This window comes from Lethenteron reissneri, chromosome 1 (assembly GCF_015708825.2).
Source record: "Lethenteron reissneri isolate LAM-NWPU_2019-01 chromosome 1, ASM1570882v1, whole genome shotgun sequence".
Taxonomy (NCBI): domain Eukaryota; kingdom Metazoa; phylum Chordata; class Hyperoartia; order Petromyzontiformes; family Petromyzontidae; genus Lethenteron; species Lethenteron reissneri.
The window spans coordinates 5,242,213-5,260,061 of record NC_083779.1 but is presented as its reverse complement, the minus strand read 5'-3'; the positions used below and the strand labels follow the sequence as shown (position 1 = coordinate 5,260,061).

The window sequence follows — 17,849 nt, the reverse complement described above, 5'->3', positions numbered from 1 at the left end:
CCGATTTTGCGTGAGGAATCGATCAAGGCGATTAATCGGCCTTCACGTAATCGATCTCGATTGATGACGTCACATCCGGCGGAACGGCCACGCCCCCCCCCAACTCACCCCCCTAGACGGAAGTGACGTCACTCGCCGCCATCGTCGTCGGTTACGTGGATCCGCAGTTGTTCGCGACGTTTCGTGTGCGTTGTTCTCTCTCGTCTCTCGCGTCTCTCTCTCTCACCGCCTCCGTCTTTGCCCCCCTCCAGCCACCTTCGGCTCGCGCTCCCCTCGTTCCTGTCGCTCGGCGCCGCGCCACGAACTCGACGACGATGACCCGTGAGTCGCGCTCGCCGCCACGATTCGAGATGGAGCGGAGGATGGGGGGCGGTTAGAAATGGTGACGCGGATGGGCGTGCTGGCCGCGCCAATCCGGACTAGGGTTTAAAATGTGTTGTTTTTAATTTTTAATTGAAGTTGTGGTGTTTTTTTTTTGTTAAGACGTGCTCCATGGCTGTTAACACATAGGTAGGGTTTTATTATAGCCCCCCCTGTATTCTTGTGCAGGCAAATAGAGTTTTTCGGGTCCATACGACGTAGAGCCGTTTCAATAGGGGCACATTTTAGAGTGTAGTGTATAGTGTAGTGTATTTTGTAGTAGCGTACCTTATGGGATCTCCTTTGCCAGTTCCAAAATATGAGAATAGGTTTTCCCCTTTTTCTAGACAATGCATATATTATCAGGAGTACGGTATTTTGCTTGCATTCTGACTACAAGTATTGTGGTTAATGCAGACATGATTCCCTTGTAAAAGGTTTCAGATTGGTGGTTTAACATCTTAACACAGCTGTTTTTGTTGCCAGAAAAAAGGGGAAAACCTATTCTCTTTAGCATAGCTGTTAACCAATATTGTTTACCCCGTATTATTGTACAGAGAATTGAGTTTTCAGGTCCATACGGAGTACAGCCGTTTCAAAAGGGCAAAAAAAATGTGTTATATATTGTTTTTGTTTGTGTTTAATCTTTATTTTAAGCTTTGTGTTTCTCTGTCCTTGCGATGGGACTTCGTAGGGGGAACGTTGAGGTTTATAAGGGGCACGGGGTGACCAATAAGGTTTGGTAGGGGCACTGATAAGGGGTTGACAGGTATGCGTGTAGGTTCATGGTTAATGGTTACAAAGTAATGGGGGATGGGGGTTAGGATTTAGGGTTGAAGTTACAATGTAGGGGGTGAGGCCGTTGGGGATATTCGTTGGTTTAGCGGTTAGGATTCCAGTTAAGGGGGTCAGCGATTAGGGTTAATGGTAAAGTTTGGCCATGGAAATCAGTGCTAAGTATTCTTTGGTTCTTTCGGTAAAGTCACGTATAAAGATAAAATAATAAATTAAATACTAGCATACGACGTTTCGATTGCAACACAAGCAATCATCATCAGGTATAATGAAATAGCGACACAAAATCTAACCAGAAAACCACAGACAGACATATAAGCAGACAGATATCACCAAGATACGTGACTTTACCGAAAGAACCAAAGAATAATTCCTGCAGTCACGAAAGCTCCAAAATTAAGATCAGTGCTAAGGTTACGGTGATGATGAAGGGCATAAGTGTTCGCGCAATGTTAAAGGGTGTAAATGTGTGTATGTTGAATTTCTTTCGCACCGTACATAGTCAACCGTGCTAATGAGATGTGCAGTGTTGAGTCTATGGGTAGTGTTGGTCTATGTGCAGTATGTATGTTGACCTTCTTTCACACCGTACGTAACCAACCGTGCTAATGAGAGGTGCAGTGTTGAGTCTATGGGTAGTGTTAGGTCTATGTGCAGTATGTATGTTGACCTTCGTTCACACCGGTACGTAGCCAACCATGTTAATCGGAGGTGCAAGTGTTGAGTCTATGGGCAGTATGTATATTGAACTTCTTTAGCACCGTACGTTGCCAGGCCGAGACGACTACTGTCCCCGCTGATTTCATGGTAAAATAAAGCTGTCGAGGTTATCAGCTGGCATTGGCTTCATCCCTAGACTCCAACCTTAATCCTAAACCAACCCTAACCCTGTTTTTTTTTGCGATTAGTTTGTTGTCCTTCCCCCGCATCAGAAGTTTTATCAGGAGTGTTGTAGGGTGCCACTGTGGCTAGGAGATGTTAACTCCCTCGCCTGGTATACAGGAGGTCGTCGGTTCGATCCAGACCCTGACGCCTGCTGCTGTATATTTGAAGTTTCCATATCCCTGTCCCCATGGTCGCGTGGATTTTTCTCCGGGTGCTCTGGTTTTTACCTCCACGTTTAGAATCAACATCACGCATTTAGGTTATTAAGCTGGGGTGCACGCACCCCCTACAACCAAAGGGGGGTTTGGCTGCAGTAAAGGTTAAGAATCACTGGTTTGGAGTATTTGGCCGCTATACATTTCCACGTGATAAGCCACTTCGTTGAGCTATCATTTGTGGCCAGGTCGCTTCTGAAAAAGAGCTACATAGCTCAGTGGGCCTTACCTGGTAAAAGAAAAAAAATAGTTTGGTAATAGTTTTGTGTGTGGAAATAAATTAGAGTAACCGGAGGTGGATCACTTAACAGTCCTCACAGATGGGTTCACAATCTCTCCTCGTCTACCTCAGGGTATTGACCACCTCGCAGCCCACTGGGTTTAGGATTTGGGTTCTTGCGTGTTGAAGGGTGGGGAGTCAGAACCGGGGAATCGAACCTAGGTCACTGAACATTTGCATATACTGTACTTTAGACAAAGTTTAAATAAAGTTTTGGCACGTACGACTTGATCATAAACGATGCACCAGATTAAATTTCGATTTAAAGCTTTCGTGACTGCAGGGATTCATCTTCTTGGTTCTTTCGGTAAAGTCACGTAGAAGATAAATAATAAAATAATAAAACATAATAAAATACAATTCTCACGACGTTTCGGCTGCTTGCGTTGTCGCCGAAACGTCGTGAGAATTGTATTTTATTAGGTTTTATTTTTATTACTTTATTATTTCCCTTCTACATGACTTTACCGAAAGAACCAAGAAGATGCACCAGATTGTTAAATGTTGTGGATTCCTCTCCCAACACACCGGTGTGGTGCTGAAGCAGTAATTGGCACGTTGTTTTGGACCGAATATTCCCTCGCAAAGACTCGCACGTACGTTTTATGTTGTCATTGTATTGATTAACAAACAAAAAATCGACTATTGAGCCGATTGATCGTTAATTTTCGATTTAAAGCTTTCGTGACTGTAGGGATTCATCTTCTTGGTTCTTTCGGTAAAGTCACGTAGAAGGGAAATAATAAAATAATAAAAATAAACCAATAAAATAATTCTCACGACGTTTCGGCCACAACGCAAGCGGCTGTCCCTTCTACGTGACTTTACCGAAAGAACCAAGAAGATGATCGTTACTTGTCAAGTAACCGTGTGTCGTCGCCCCCACCCCCAACCACCCTCAGGTGGAAACCAGCGCGAGCTCGCCCGTGCCAAGAACATGAAGAAGAATTCTGAGAAGGGCAAGAAGAAGGAAGATGGCCTCTCAGCCACCGCTCGCAAGCAGAGGTGCGCGCTCTCAGTCACTACCGCCCACTGGCCTCTCCCTCTCCCAACTACTCCCTCTCCAGCTCTCTCTCTCTCGCGTGGCGGCCTATGTGTTGATGGAGAAGGGCCATTGCCTGAAACGTCACCAATTATATACAGCGATCCCTCGTTTATCGCGGTTAATGGGGACCGGAACCCCTCGCGATAGGTGAAAATCCGCGAAGTAGGATTGGCCCCCCTAGGAATTTCCGTATATGTGTGTGTGGGTACCAGAATGTTTAAAATATGTATATTTATACTTTATATATATTTTACTTAAATCTATTTAATTATAAAACCTTAATATTATACATTCACTCTCTCTCTCATACGATACGTATTATGGTGTTCTACACTCACCAATGACAGTAGTATCTTGAGACTTGACTCCAGTAATGACGACGACGACGATGACAATGACGACGATGACAGACCTGTGCAGTTCAATGAATGTGATGATGAATGATGATGATGGTGTTACTGCACAGGTATAATGAGGCCTTTAAATCGGTTCAAAAAATCCGCGATGCACTGAGGCCGCGAAACTTGAACCGCGAAGTGGCGAGGGATTACTGTATTCAGGGACTCCTCTACTTACGAACGAGTTAGGCTCCAGAGGTCTGCTCGTAAGTCGATTTGTGTTTGTACGTCCAACTTTTTACGCCTGTCTAATCCAAACGTGTTGTTACGACGTGCACACTAAACATGGGGAATGGCTTTCAAAGTTGTATAATCTCCTGTAGGTGCCACCTGTTCTTCACGTTCTACAGATGTAGATGCCACCACCGCCATCTATTGTGTGGCGGTTGAACTTGCGTACAGACAGGTTTGTTCGTATCTCTGAAAAGTTCGTTAAGTCGGATGCTCATAAGTAGAGGAGTCCCTGTGTTTAGTATTTAACAGTTATAGGGGCAGTGTCAGCTCTGATTGAGTTAGTCGTTGCGATTGTGCTTTATTGTGTAATTGGCAACGGACGGAAATCGCAGTGTGATGTCAACTGTAATGTTCATTTTGATTTAAAGCTTTCGTGACTGCAGGGATTCATATTCTTGGTTCTTTCGGTAAAGTCACGTAGAAGGGAAATAATAAAATACTAAAAATATAAACCAATAAAAATTCTCACGACGTTTCGACTGCAACACAAGCAATCATCATCAGGTGTGGATTGCTGTGGATTTCACACCTGATGATGATTGCTTGTGTTGCAGTCGAAACGTGAGAATTTTATAGTTTTATATTTATTTTATTATTTCCCTTCTACGTGACTGTACCGAAAGAACCAAGAATATGTAATGTTCATCTTATTGCTGCTGTATTTGTAATTAGAATTGACCCCAGGTGTGTTACGGGGTTGCAATTCCGAGTCATTAATGAATTCTTTGGGCTTCGATTTTTACCCCCACGTCTGGCATCGTCATTTTTTTATCCGTTTCGGTACAGCTTTACTCGTTCCATTGTTCTAGCGAGATTCGATGCAAAGAGAACCAGTGCGTCATTGTGCACCCAATCGAGGCCTCCCACAAGGCTTTTAAAAGGCCTACCACAGCAGCTCACGAATCGCATCCATTACTCGCGTGAACCGCGGTGCCGTGTAAATGGGTGGCGCGCGCCCCCCTCGCCATCTCCGCAGGGACGCCGAGATCATGCAGCAGAAGCAGCAGAAAGCGGCGGGGGAGCCCAAGGAGAGCGGCGGCGCGGCCGGCGGGAAGGAATAACGAGCGGGGCCGAGTGATGCAGAGGGATCTCGGGGGAGAGGAAGGGGGTGGGGGTGGTGAGCGCCACGCACTAACGGGTGGCTCCACGGCGGGCCGACGCGCTCATCTCACCTGGCTGCTCCACCGCCAGTCCACCTTGAGTCATCACTCCCCCCCCCCCCCCCACTGCCATCCTCTTCCTAACTCGACACGAGACCCCGAACGATCGTCCCAGGCCCCCTAACGTGAGATTTTCGTCGGCGGGGTGTCGCCCCGTGTCCACCGCCGCCATCGTCGTGATGATGGCGAAGCCCCCCCTCCCCCCAACCCCCGCCCCCTTGGTCCACGAAAGGAGAACGCAGCCCAAGAAATAAACGGTTCTCTCGTGATGCGGTTACGTAGCCGGGGATGTGCGTCTGCCACTCATCTCGGGTTGGCCGACGTGAGCGAGCAGCTTTGTTGGCGACATCCTAACAGACCTTCGGCGTGACATTACAGAGCTCTGGTGACGTCCCTGCATTGGCATTGTATTAAGCCGCGTCACTGTGACTGTGCACAACGTAACTTTAATATCTTTTCCCCCTTTTCCATTAATGAAGATCCAGAATCGCGTCGGGCGGCCCGAGACAAGAACGGCCTAGGGCAGGCGCACGGTCAAGGCAAGAGCCGCTTGTTGTTGGGTTGCCTCTCCCTTCTGGTCAGAAATTGTCAGATGTTTAAACTCTTAGTTGCTTTTGTCTTGCGTGGAATTGTTTTACTCTTTCATTGCATCCCTCCCCTCCCCTAATCCACCCCATGAGTGTCCCCCCCTCTGGTTAGATGCATGCACACGTGGTGGAAAAGGGGGGTGGGGAAGGGGGTTAAGGCTTCTGCAATGAACACGCCCCCCCCCTTAACCCTACGCATGTGCTCCTACTACGTCTCCCACAGGAAGTACGTAGCAAAGACCCCCCCCCCCAACCCCCATGCCGGGTTAGATTCGTAAGAGTATCGAATCATTGGTCACGTCTGTGCGTGGTAGGGAGGAAAGGGGTAGTTGTAGCCACCCCCTGGTTTTGCGCTCGAGGCAGATCCGTTTTTAAAAGTCGCGCGCCCGCGCCAAAGTCAGCCCGTACAATACCGACCATTTATTTTCAGAATCGCGTTGAGGCACTGAAGAGGGTGCGTAACGAAATGCGACTAAACAAGCAACGTCTTTGTGTGCGTCATCGAAGTTGTTTGTGAGCCCACCCCATGCAACACATCTTCCATGCAGCTTCCCACCTCCTCCCCCCGCCCCCCTTGCTCTTTCACAAAAGTTGTTGCTGACCCTGCTGCCTTTCCCATTGTGTAGCCATGCTATATGCAAACTAGCGTTGTTAATCCTCTGTATCTGCAGTGCATGCCCCCCCCCCACGCTTGCGGTTTTGTTTTTAAATTTGTAGCGTGCGCGCGTGTGTAACCTTAGGATGAAGTAGCCACAGCGCCCACCCCCCACCCGGTTTTTCCTGTCTATAGCTTTATTTTCCCAATATAATGAATAAAGTTTCAAAGAATGTCTGGGCTGTTTGGCGTCCGTTTTAAATGGACTTAGAGGCAAAAGCGTGTGTGCGCGCGCGTGCTTATCGTGTACAATTCGGTGTCGACCTCCTAGTTATTTGTGTTACTGTGCAATATGATGTAGTTCAATAACAAAGATGGTCTATTCACAAATAGTTGGGGTAATGGGGAAGATCGTGAAGAATACATGTGAATCTGGTTATACAAATGCATTGTTAGCCTACATGGAATGGGTGTGACTATGTAGAACGTTCAATCAGTTTTATTGCTTCCCGAAACTTAGCGGTTCGCTGGCCACCGTGTTTGCGGTCACCACAGAGTCGCTGACCCATTCGGCGTGTGAGGAGCTGCTGATCATGAAACCAACCCACACTTAAAGATGTGTGTGTATATATTTTACTTAAAACAAAACAAGCATGTAAAGATATTTTATTTAAGAATTTTTCACACGCACACGGATAATCTTCCCACAGATATTGAACAGTTAATTGTGTACGCACATGGTGTAGATGTCAAGATTGCTGGGCCTTCCTTGTGCCACTGGAACAGTCGTGGGTTTATCTGCGATGCAGTTGCTTTGCTAGCGTAAGATTAAAGTTTCCGCATTCACTGATATCGCCTGCTCAGGGCAGAACTAGACATTGTGTGAATCATGTACAAGTCGTGTTGTTACAGACTCGTGTGGGAGAGCATGAGGATGGGAATGACGTGTCTGCTTGTGTGCGAGTGCTAATTGGGAGTGGTCGTGTTGTGGTTCGCGCCCTGCACTACACACCCAGAGACCAGATTCCGATCACCGCTCGGCCAACGTGGGTGTCAAACATCTGAACCGGTCCCAAGCCTCCCCAAGCTTGACTCTGCCTTTAAGTGAGTACCTTGGGCAGTGTCTAAACTTCAGCACTGGGGAGACAATGGTGGCCGGGGGTGGTGCTGGCCACCCACCCCATCGTTTTCCCGTGCCTGCATTAATAGGTGCTCGCTAACAGCACATCCTCCAACGATCTGTAGAGGCTATACAGGGATATGTGTGCTGTGTGCAGTGCCTGGCGAGCGATTCACAGCGGCACAATCTCGCCGACCAATCCCATTTCAATTCCCGGCCACGGCTGACATCAAGTGGCACGTGACATCTGAATCTTAGGTCAAATTTGGCCTTAACTTTGTAAGTGGTTCAGTGTGTACAAACATCAGCACTGGCCAAACAGAGGTGGCCGGGCGTGGTGCTAACTGCATCATCCCCCTTGAGCGCTGGGATGACCTTAAATAGGTGCTCGCGTAAGAGCACTTGTAGCCTGCTAAAGGCTATACAGGGGATATTTGTATTTTATGTTGGAGTTACCCGATGGGTGTGTGTGTGTGTGGGTATGTGTGGGCGCCCCCCTTACTGTATGTTCTGCATATGTGTCGATGCGCATGTGCCTATGCGAGTATGTGTGCGCACCCTCCCCCCCCCCTCACCAGCAATTAAATTGTTTAATTGCCACGATTAAATTCACAAATCGATTATTTTTTTGTCTCCACGTACTCTTGTCCGTTAAACCAAGTTATCCATTAGCACGTCGTCGTGTACGAGTATCATCGATTCTCACGAGCGATTTGATGATGCGTGTGTGGTGAACAACAATTCACTTCACGACGAACCTTTCAGTGCCCGCAAACTCTTAGTGCTCCGCTACAAAAACCACCAGCGGCCACGCGTACGACTCCAGATCCTCCTCCTCTAGTACCAGAAGGATTTGCGTGGCCGTCGTTCCTCCACGATGCCCATGGCGTCCATGATCTCCTCCTCGAAGGTCTTGAGGGACGGCGAGTAGGTGGAAGCCAATGCATTCTCCGTCGACGTGTCCTTTGGGCCGTCTGCCGGACGGATGCGGGAGGGGAGGGGGTTACTCGAAGAGCCAGTGGCCAGAGCCGGTCCTAGACCTTTGGGGGCCCTAAGCAAAATTTGGTTGGAGGCCCCTTTGATGCATGATTTTTTTTCACCCACTAGCTCGCAGTGACTCTAGGGGGCCCTCTGCTGGCCACGGGGCCCTTTGCAATTGCAAGGGTCGCTTAGTGGCTGGGCCGGCTCTGCCAGTGGCAACCGATGAATCAAAACAGCCGAGGCGACCGGGTGGCTCGGAGCGCCGGGCTTGGCACAGCTGAGAACCTGTGATTAAACCGGTGTCTTCAATTGATGGTCTAAGGCTATAGTGGAAATAAAATAAAAGGAATGGTATGGCGAAGGAGCCATTCGGCGGGAGGAAAGGTGTTCTTGACAAGGAGGAGTGAAACCGTAAAGAAAAAGACTGCCGAGCCAATGGTCTTAGAGTGTAGATATGCAGAGCGAGGATGGAGCGAGACGTTTCAAAGAGTTTGAGATGTGGGTATGTAGGCGGCTGCACAGAGTGAGCCGGACAGAAGATTAAGGAAGAAATAGAGCTGTGAGTGGTCCCAACGAAAGAAGACCGATAAAGGAAGCCATCAAGGGACGGAATAAGTGTATTGGATGCATGCTTCGAGGGGACGGGTTGATGAATAATGACATTACAAGAGGAAGAGGTGACGGTAAAAATTATGAGAGGAAGGGCCGAACGGCGGTTGTTGTTGTTAGATGGGGAAATGTTTGGGTGGGGTCAGCGGCGATGGGACTCGAACCTTTCCACTGCTCGGGGATCATGCCGTCGTCTCGCTGGTACGGCGGCAGGGGAATGATGCGTCCCGTACGCTCAGACACGCGCACCCTCTCGCCCTCGTCCGTGAAGCGCCACTCCACGTTCACCGCTTTCCTGCAGCAGCCACAGCCGCACCGGCGGCAGCGGTTACGCACGCGGAGACTGCGTCGGTTAAACTAACTTTTTATTTTAGCAGGTAAAGCCCACTGAGCTATGTAGCTCTTTTTCAGAAGCGACCTGGCCACGAATTATCGCTAAACGAAGCGGCTTGTGGGGAATTTAAACGCAGCTAAATGCTCTAAACGCACGTTTCTAAATGTGGAGGGTAAAACCGGAGGACCCGGAGAAAAATACATGCGAACATGGGGAGAGAACATGCAAACTCCAAATATACAGCAGGCACCAGGGTCGGGATCGAACCCACAACCTGTATACCACCAGGCAAGGTAGTTAACATCTCGGCGCACTGATGCATTTGCACCACCTGTACACTCATGATCGCTACGCCACTAGCCATTGGCTCTATGCCACTAATTCTAGATTTGAAGCTTTCGTGACTGCAAGTATTCATATTGTTAGGTTTTTTCGGTAAAGTCACGTAGGTAAAAAAAAATCAAAATTAATAAAAATAAAATAAAAATCACGACGTTTCGGAGGCAACACAAGCTTCCGTCTTCAGGTGGAACCGTCACAGTACGCTTGCAGTAATCAAGTAAATGAGAGATTCCAAGGGATACTACCCCGTATATATACTGGTTGAGGGGGAGGGGCCAGGACCGGCCCACTTTTATTATTATGGCAAGGTGCGGCTTGACACAACGGCTAGTCTACATAACAAAGGACCGAGCCTTTATTATGGCAAGGTGCGGCTTGACACTACGGCTAGTCTACATAACAAAGGACCGAGCCTTTGTTATGGCAAGGTGCGGCTTGACACTACGTCTAGTCTACATAACAAAGGACTGAGCCTTTATTATGGCAAGGTGCGGCTTGACACTACGGCTAGTCTACATAACAAAGGACTGAGCCTTTATTATGGCAAGGTGCGGCTTGACACTACGGCTAGTCTACATAACAAAGGACTGTTCCTTTATTATGGTAAGGTGCGGCTTGACACTACGGCTAGTCTACATAACAAAGGACTGAGCCTTTATTATGGCAAGGTGCGGCTTGACACTACGGCTAGTCTACATAACAAAGGACTGAGCCTTTGTTATGGTAAGGTGCGGCTTGACACTACGGCTAGTCAACATAACAAAGGACTGAGCCTTTATTATGGTAAGGTGCGGCTTGACACTACGGCTAGTCTACATAACAAAGGACTGAGCCTTTATTATGGTAAGGTGCGGCTTGACACTACGGCTAGTCTACATAACAAAGGAAGATCTGGCTGTGGCCGGTGAATGAGGAACGTCGAGCTGGCGAGCAACCATCTTACCGGTCTGTGGGGTCCACGAGTGCAACGTCGTTGACCAGGAGTGGCGCCTCGCTCGCCACATACATGCCGGAGAAGGTGGGTGTGCGGCCCGTGTAGCGGTAGTGCTGCGGGGCGGAACGGGGAGCAGAGAGGGGAGCGTTGGTGGTGGTGGTGGGGGCACAGAACATTCTTAGTACTTAATTCTGTGGAGGTTTATGGGTCGTGTAATACCATTGGAACCTCATTTGCCAGTAAAAAATATAATTGTTTTTTTACCCTTCTATCTGGCAACAAAACTGAACCTTTTTTTTACAAGAAGTCATGTTTGCATAGACCACAATACCTGCAGTTGTAATGCAAACAAAAAACATAACTCTGATAATGTATGCACTGTCCTTGAAGTTGATTGGTCCACACCCGAGACAGCTTTCCTTAGAGCCTAGTCTCACATGGGTTGGACCAGATGACGACAAAAGGCGCACAACTCAAAGACAATGCACCATCAGAGTATGAGAGCTCGGGGTGAAGCATTTACACCATTGGAACCTCCTTTACTTTTATTTTTAAATCCTTTATATTAAGTTCGCTTGCTTGCTTGCTTGCGTGCTTGCTTGCTTACGACCGTGCAAATCTTTCTGTCGTTTTTTAACCCACTTCCCGTGATCCAATCGAGCTGACATTTTGCACACAGACTCGTTGTGCGAGACAATTTATGTTCGTGAAAATTTTTTTCCAAAATTTTACACTGTTTAGGGAAAACAAATTAAATATTTAATTACCAATTGCTTAATACTGGAAGACAATCATCTGACCCATAGGTGGCAGCCATCTCAAGCCAGAGGACGAGAGGACTCGAGCCGCCACGCATATAAAGGATTTATAGTGAAAAACTTAGTTTTTACGGGTTATACTTGTTCTACATGCAGAGACCGACATAGGAGGGATGCGTATTGTGTGCTTATCTTTTCCACATTCTTAGGGATCTTCAGGACGTTTTTGAGTCGATAAAACTACGTTCCAAGACGTAGCCCAGTTGCCTAACAGGGTCAGAGACACTGAGCTGCTGCTCCAAAGAATCCTGGGTTTGAATCCAGGTTCTCGCGTGCAGTGGAGTTGCTTTGTTTCAGCCCGGTCACCACGAAAAAAATATTGTCACGTCAAATTGGAAGTTTCACTTTGGGCTAAAATTAAAGCTGTGGGTAGGGTTTGTAGGAGTGGTTCGTTGGCGAGCGGGTTAGGGCTAGAGGTAGGGCAGGCACGAGCGAGACCTCTTTTGCCAGTATCAAAAAAGTACCAACCTTATCCCTCCCCCAAATAAGGTCCCATCATATAGCTGCTCAGCCCAAGCTATAAATTGCTCTGATATTGCATTGTCTCTGTACTATTCGCCTTTTGGCATTCTCTGATCTTACGCTGGTGAGACTAGGCCCGAAACAAGACTGTCTCTGGTGTAGGCCAATCCGTTTCAAAGCCAATGCGTATATTAGCATGTTTTGTTTACATGTTCACCACAAGTACGTGTGGTTAATGCAGACTTGATTCCTTGCCAAAGGTATCCATTTTGTGTTTGAACATCTTAACAGAAAGGGTAAAACCTATTGTTATTTTTCATAGCACTCGCGGTTTGTCTGTTCGAGGTAATGCTAGTCCTTGTGTTTAGTTGGTGAGTGGTTAGGGGGAGGTGCTAGTACTGGTAGCTAGTTGGTTAGGTTCAATGGTAGGGCTCGTACAAGTGGCTGGTTGGATAGTTATGGGTAGAGCCAGATCATTCATGCAACGGGCGCGTACCGTGTTGAGTCCTTGTATCACCACCCAGTTCCGCTCCTTGATGATCTGCACCACCTTACCCTGCTTGCCCGCGTCCTTCCCCTTCAGGATCTCCACCTGGGACCACACGACCTCGGTGCGTCAAGAGATCGGCCGCCTTCCGAGGGCTACATCAGCACTACGACGATTAGAACCACCATGATAATCCAGCGACGGGTAGCACGTGGTTGATGCTGAACTTGGGATTCGTTGAGCGTGAACACGTTCATGCGTTCTCAATCTTTAACCGTCTCTCTGTTCCTCCTCCTTGTGCTCACACTCCACACTGTCACTCTCCTCTCGCCCCTCCTTCACTGGAACAAACGTACCCCTCCACATTCAGCGGTCACCTTCGCTCACGAAGTTTCCACTCCTCGTTCAAAACTCACGCTTATTGTTCCAGATCTCACCCCACGACCCCCCCCCCCCTTAATCTGCCCCTCATAACCACCACAATCACCGTTACTGTTCCTTCTTCATACTCTGGCTGTCACTCATTCACCCCATTCGTTCAATCCATTCATCAGCATTTACTGTCAGAATAATAATTATTCTCATTACATGGCTATCACTCATTAACCCCATTCGTTCATACCATTCATCAGCATTTACTGTCAGAATAATAATTATTCTCATTACATGGCTATCACTCATTAACCCCATTCGTTCAATCCATTCATCAGCATTTACTGTCAGAATAATAATTATTCTCATTACATGGCTATCATTCATTCACCCCATTCGTTCAATCCATTCATCAGCATTTACTGTCAGAATAATAATTATTCTCATTACATGGCTATCACTCATTAACCCCATTCGTTCAATCCATCCATCCATCATTTACCGTCAATTTCTCTTTCATCAAATTGACGAGTCATCACAGATTTGCCCCCAATTGCTTCCTCTCTCATCTATTTAATTCACTTCATCTCCACCGTTACATTCATATGTTGGTACCGATGTTATTTCTTTGTAAAGCGCCTTGGTTAAAGCGCTATATAAATTCCGCTAAGATAAAACTATATTCACCACAATGATGATGCTGATAGCCACCACAATGACTGCGATGTCAAGATTAATGGCAGTCATGATGAGGATTCAATTATCAAAGTTGTCTTTTTTGGTTAAAGCACGTGAGAACTCAGGAGACCAGAGCAGTCTCGTGGCCATGAGACCTGGGGAATTATTCTACCAATAGGGGTGGGGGGGCGATGATATGTACGATTCCAAATGGATTATAATTGGTGGGTAATTTTCGATTTTTAAAAACAAAATATACGGCACACAATGGGATACTTTTGCGCATTACTTCGGGAGATCTTTAACGAACACGGCTAAGCGGGCGGCGCGTACTATTACAGTATTCCGGTTATCGTTACACCCGCAGCGATAACCGGGGCGGCCGCTGCAATCGAACCGTGAAGCACCGCAACACCAAGCGGAGACCGCACTCCAGATCTCGACCAAGGAAGGAATCTACAATCAAAACATAAGAAGAGCCGATTTAAAGCTTTCGTGACTGCAGGGATTCGTCTTCTTGGTTCTTTCGGTAAAGTCACGTAGAAGGAAAATAATAAAATAATAAAAATAAAACATAGTAAAATAATTCTCACGACGTTTCGGCTACAACCCAGCTTAAATATACGCTCCAAGCTTGGTGGTGTTTCATTCTTCACCTGAGGACGGCTGCTTGCGTCGTAGCCGAAACGTCGTGAGAATTGTATTTTATTATGTTTTATTTTTATTATTTTATTACTTTCCTTCTACGTGACTTTACCGAAAGAACCAAGAAGATAAGAAGAGCCGTTGTTATTTTTTTTCAGAATTCGGTTTAACAAAAAAGTAAAAAAAAACACCCCTCAATAATTCAATAGCCGCAATACACGAGACGGGTGGCGGTCCTCAATTCAAGAACGTTCACGAAGCGGTCCTTTAAAGAGCCGCATGAGGCTACCCCCCGCAACCCCCACGATGCCCACACCCCCTGAGCTAGACCCGTTGTCACCCACTCAACGAAGCTACCGCTGCTGACGACAATGTTGCTGCGGGTGACTGCGGCGTGTCTGTGCCCACGTCCTCACGATATCTCCGCGGAAGATGCTCCACCGCTCCCCCATGGGCTCGGTCAGCACGATGGGCCTGCGGCTACCCGCCGGGTTGCGCGCCTTCGACGCGAGCGTCCAAGGGCGATTCATGCCGTAGCGGTGGTGCCTCTGCGCCCTCGTCACCGGCTTGACGGCACGTGCCGCCATGGCGAGCACGGCCGTGAGACGCATCTTCTCCCCTCGCGAACGCGACGTCCGCCGTCGCTTCCTTCCCTATGCCAAGTCCAGCGAGTGCGTTCAGCAGCAGCAGCAGCCGCCAAGACACGTGGGGGTTGACCTCCGGTGCTACGGCTGTGACCCCTTCGCCCCGCCCCGTACATCACGTGATCGGCTGTGACCACACCCACCCCACCCCCCCCCCCTAACACCACGTGCTCGCCGTCAGCCATTCAGGTGAGAGCTCGATGGTGGTTGACGATGACGTCGTGGCGGCCATCTTGGTAAGGTGGAGTCTATCGTTGCGTCATCGCACAACGGCTGTAACTGTACGGGGCTCGTGTTAATTGGGCGGCCATCTTAGGTAGGGGAGAAATACAGTGCGAGGCTACGTTTTAAATAAAATCGCTAAATGACGATAGAAAGAAAACTCATCTTATAGAGAATAAACGTGCAGTCTGGGAGGGAAAAAATCATACAAACCCCCACATACCCACCCCGCCAACAAGTTGCGAACAACACGGAGGACGTGTAAAAATGACAGCCTATGCGAGTGAGGCAAATGAAAACCACATCAACAGTTCTTGAAGAGCTGTCATTGTTGGCCCTTATTGTGTTAAGTTACCGTCAAATAAACTTTTCGCAATTGTGGCAGACTAACAGCAGCAGCAGCGCTGATGCATCGAGACGACCCAAGGACCGGTTCCATCAGAAATGGGACTAATACAATTAACTTTCTCCTCGTCGTAAAAAATTCCAAGTGGGATTACATCCAACAACAACAAACAGCGAAACATTGGCAAGAAGCCGCCTGAGGGGCCGTCCATAAATGACGTCACGCGATTTTTGATGATTTTTGACCCCCCCCCCCCCCCATTGTCACACGGCGGTGTGAGTTTAGTGGGGGGGGGGATTCAGTGGTGTGAGTTTAGTGGGGGGGGGGGGGTTAGTGGGGGGATAGTGGGGGGGGGGGGATTCAGCGGTGTGAGTTTAGTGGGGGGGGTTAGTGGGGGGGGGGGGGTTCGGTGGGGGGTTAGTGGGGGGGTCAGCGGTGTGAGTTTAGTGGGGGGGGGGGGGGTTAGTGAGGGGGGAGGTGGTTGAGCGGGTGTGGATTTAGTGGGGGGGGGGTTAGTGGGGGGGGTTCAGCGGTGTGAGTTTAGTGGGGGGGGGGGGTTAGTGGGGGGGGGGTTCAGAGGTGTGAGTTTAGTGGGGGGGGGGGGGGTTAGTGGGGGGGGTTCAGAGGTGTGAGTTTAGTGGGGGGGGTTAGTGGGGGGGTTCAGGGGTGGTGAGTTAGTGGGGGGGGGGGTTAGTGGGGGGGGGTTCAGGGGTGTGAGTTTAGTGGTGGGGGGGTTAGTGGGGGGGGGTTCAGAGGTGTGAGTTTAGTGGGGGGGGGTTAGTGGGGGGGGGTTCAGAGGTGTGAGTTTAGTGGGGGGGGGGGGGTTAGTGGGGGGGGTTCAGGGGTGTGAGTTTAGTGGGGGGGGGTTAGTGGGGGGGTTCAGGGGTGTGAGTTTAGTGGGGGGGGGGTTAGTGGGGGGGGGGTTCAGAGGTGTGAGTTTAGTGGGGGGGGTTAGTGGGGGGGGGGTTCAGAGGTGTGAGTTTAGTGGGGGGGGGTTAGTGGGGGGGGTCAGAGGTGTGAGCTTTAGTGGGGGGGGGCGGGGTTAGTGGGTGTGGGCTCGGTGGGGGGTTTAGTGGGGGGGGTGTCAGCGGTTGTGAGTTTAGTGGGGGGGTTAGTGGGGGGTGGTTAGTGGGCGGGTCAGCGGTGTGAGTTTAGTTTGGGGGGGGGTTAGGTGGGGGGGGTTCAGGGGTGTGAGTTTAGTGGGGGGGTTAGTGGGTGTGGGTTCGGTGGGGGGTTAGTGGGGGGGGGTCAGCGGTGTGAGTTTAGTGGGGGGGGGGTTAGTGGGGGGGGGGGTTATGTGGGCGGGTCAGCGCGTGTGAGTTTAGTGGGGGGGGGGGTTAGTGGGGGGGGTTAGTGGGGGGGTCAGCGGTGTGAGTTTAGTGGGGGGGGGTTAGTGGGGGGGTTCAGCGGTGTGAGTTTAGTGGGGGGGGGGGTTATGTGGGGGGGGGGTTCAGGGGTGTGAGTTTAGTGGGGGGGTTAGTGGGTGTGGGTTCGGTGGGGGGTTAGTGGGGGGGTCAGCGGTGTGAGTTTAGTGGGGGAAGGTTAGTGGGGGGGGTTAGTGGGGGGGGGGGGGGGGTTAGTGGGGGGGTCAGCGGTGTGAGTTTAGTGGGGGGGGTTAGTGGGGGGGGTTAGTGGGCGGGTCAGCGGTGTGAGTTTAGTGGGGGGGTTAGTGGGGGGGGGGTTAGTGGGGGGGTCAGGGTGTGAGTTAGTGGGGGGGGGGTTAGTGGGGGGGGTTCAGGGGTGTGAGTTTAGTGGGGGGGTTAGTGGGTGTGGGTTCGGTGGGGGGTTAGTGGGGGGGGGGTCAGCGGTGTGAGTTTAGTGGGGGGGGGGTTTAGTGGGGGGGGGGGTTAGTGGGCGGGTCAGCGGTGTGAGTTTAGTGGGGGGGGGGGTAGTGGGGGGGGTTAGTGGGGGGGTCAGCGGTGTGAGTTTAGTGGGGGGGGGTTAGTGGGGGGGGTTCAGCGGTGTGAGTTTAGTGGGGGGGGGGGTTAGTGGGGGGGGGGTTCAGGGGTGTGAGTTTAGTGGGGGGGTTAGTGGGTGTGGGTTCGGTGGGGGGTTAGTGGGGGGGTCAGCGGTGTGAGTTTAGTGGGGGAAGGTTAGTGGGGGGGGTTAGTGGGGGGGGGGGGGGGGTTAGTGGGGGGGTCAGCGGTGTGAGTTTAGTGGGGGGGGTTAGTGGGGGGGGTTAGTGGGCGGGTCAGCGGTGTGAGTTTAGTGGGGGGGGTTAGTGGGGGGGGGGTTAGTGGGGGGGTCAGCGGTGTGAGTTTAGTGGGGGGGGGGGGGTTAGTGGGGGGGGGTTCAGGGGTG

At 49.9% G+C, this 17,849-nt stretch overlaps 2 protein-coding genes and 1 long non-coding RNA gene across 3 annotated transcripts in view; 1 reads left to right on the top strand and 2 right to left on the bottom strand.

Annotated features, from left to right (window-relative positions):
* Positions 1-17,849, bottom strand: part of LOC133361321 (uncharacterized) — a 329,555-nt gene that overhangs the window by 40,275 nt on the left and 271,431 nt on the right. The gene's annotated exons all lie outside the window — the stretch shown is intronic.
* On the top strand, positions 108-6,791 carry LOC133360703 (small EDRK-rich factor 2-like). The gene is made up of 3 exons (XM_061579523.1): positions 108-321; positions 3,438-3,540; positions 5,189-6,791. The coding sequence occupies exons 1-3, from the start codon at positions 315-317 to the stop codon at positions 5,271-5,273; spliced, it is 195 nt and encodes a 64-aa protein (XP_061435507.1). The 5' UTR covers positions 108-314; the 3' UTR covers positions 5,274-6,791.
* On the bottom strand, positions 7,205-15,084 carry MRPL24 (mitochondrial ribosomal protein L24). Its single transcript, XM_061574220.1, has 5 exons — positions 14,753-15,084; positions 12,651-12,746; positions 10,884-10,987; positions 9,429-9,559; positions 7,205-8,648 (listed from the first exon to the last, which is right to left on the bottom strand). The coding sequence occupies exons 1-5, from the start codon at positions 14,945-14,947 to the stop codon at positions 8,512-8,514; spliced, it is 663 nt and encodes a 220-aa protein (XP_061430204.1). The 5' UTR covers positions 14,948-15,084; the 3' UTR covers positions 7,205-8,511.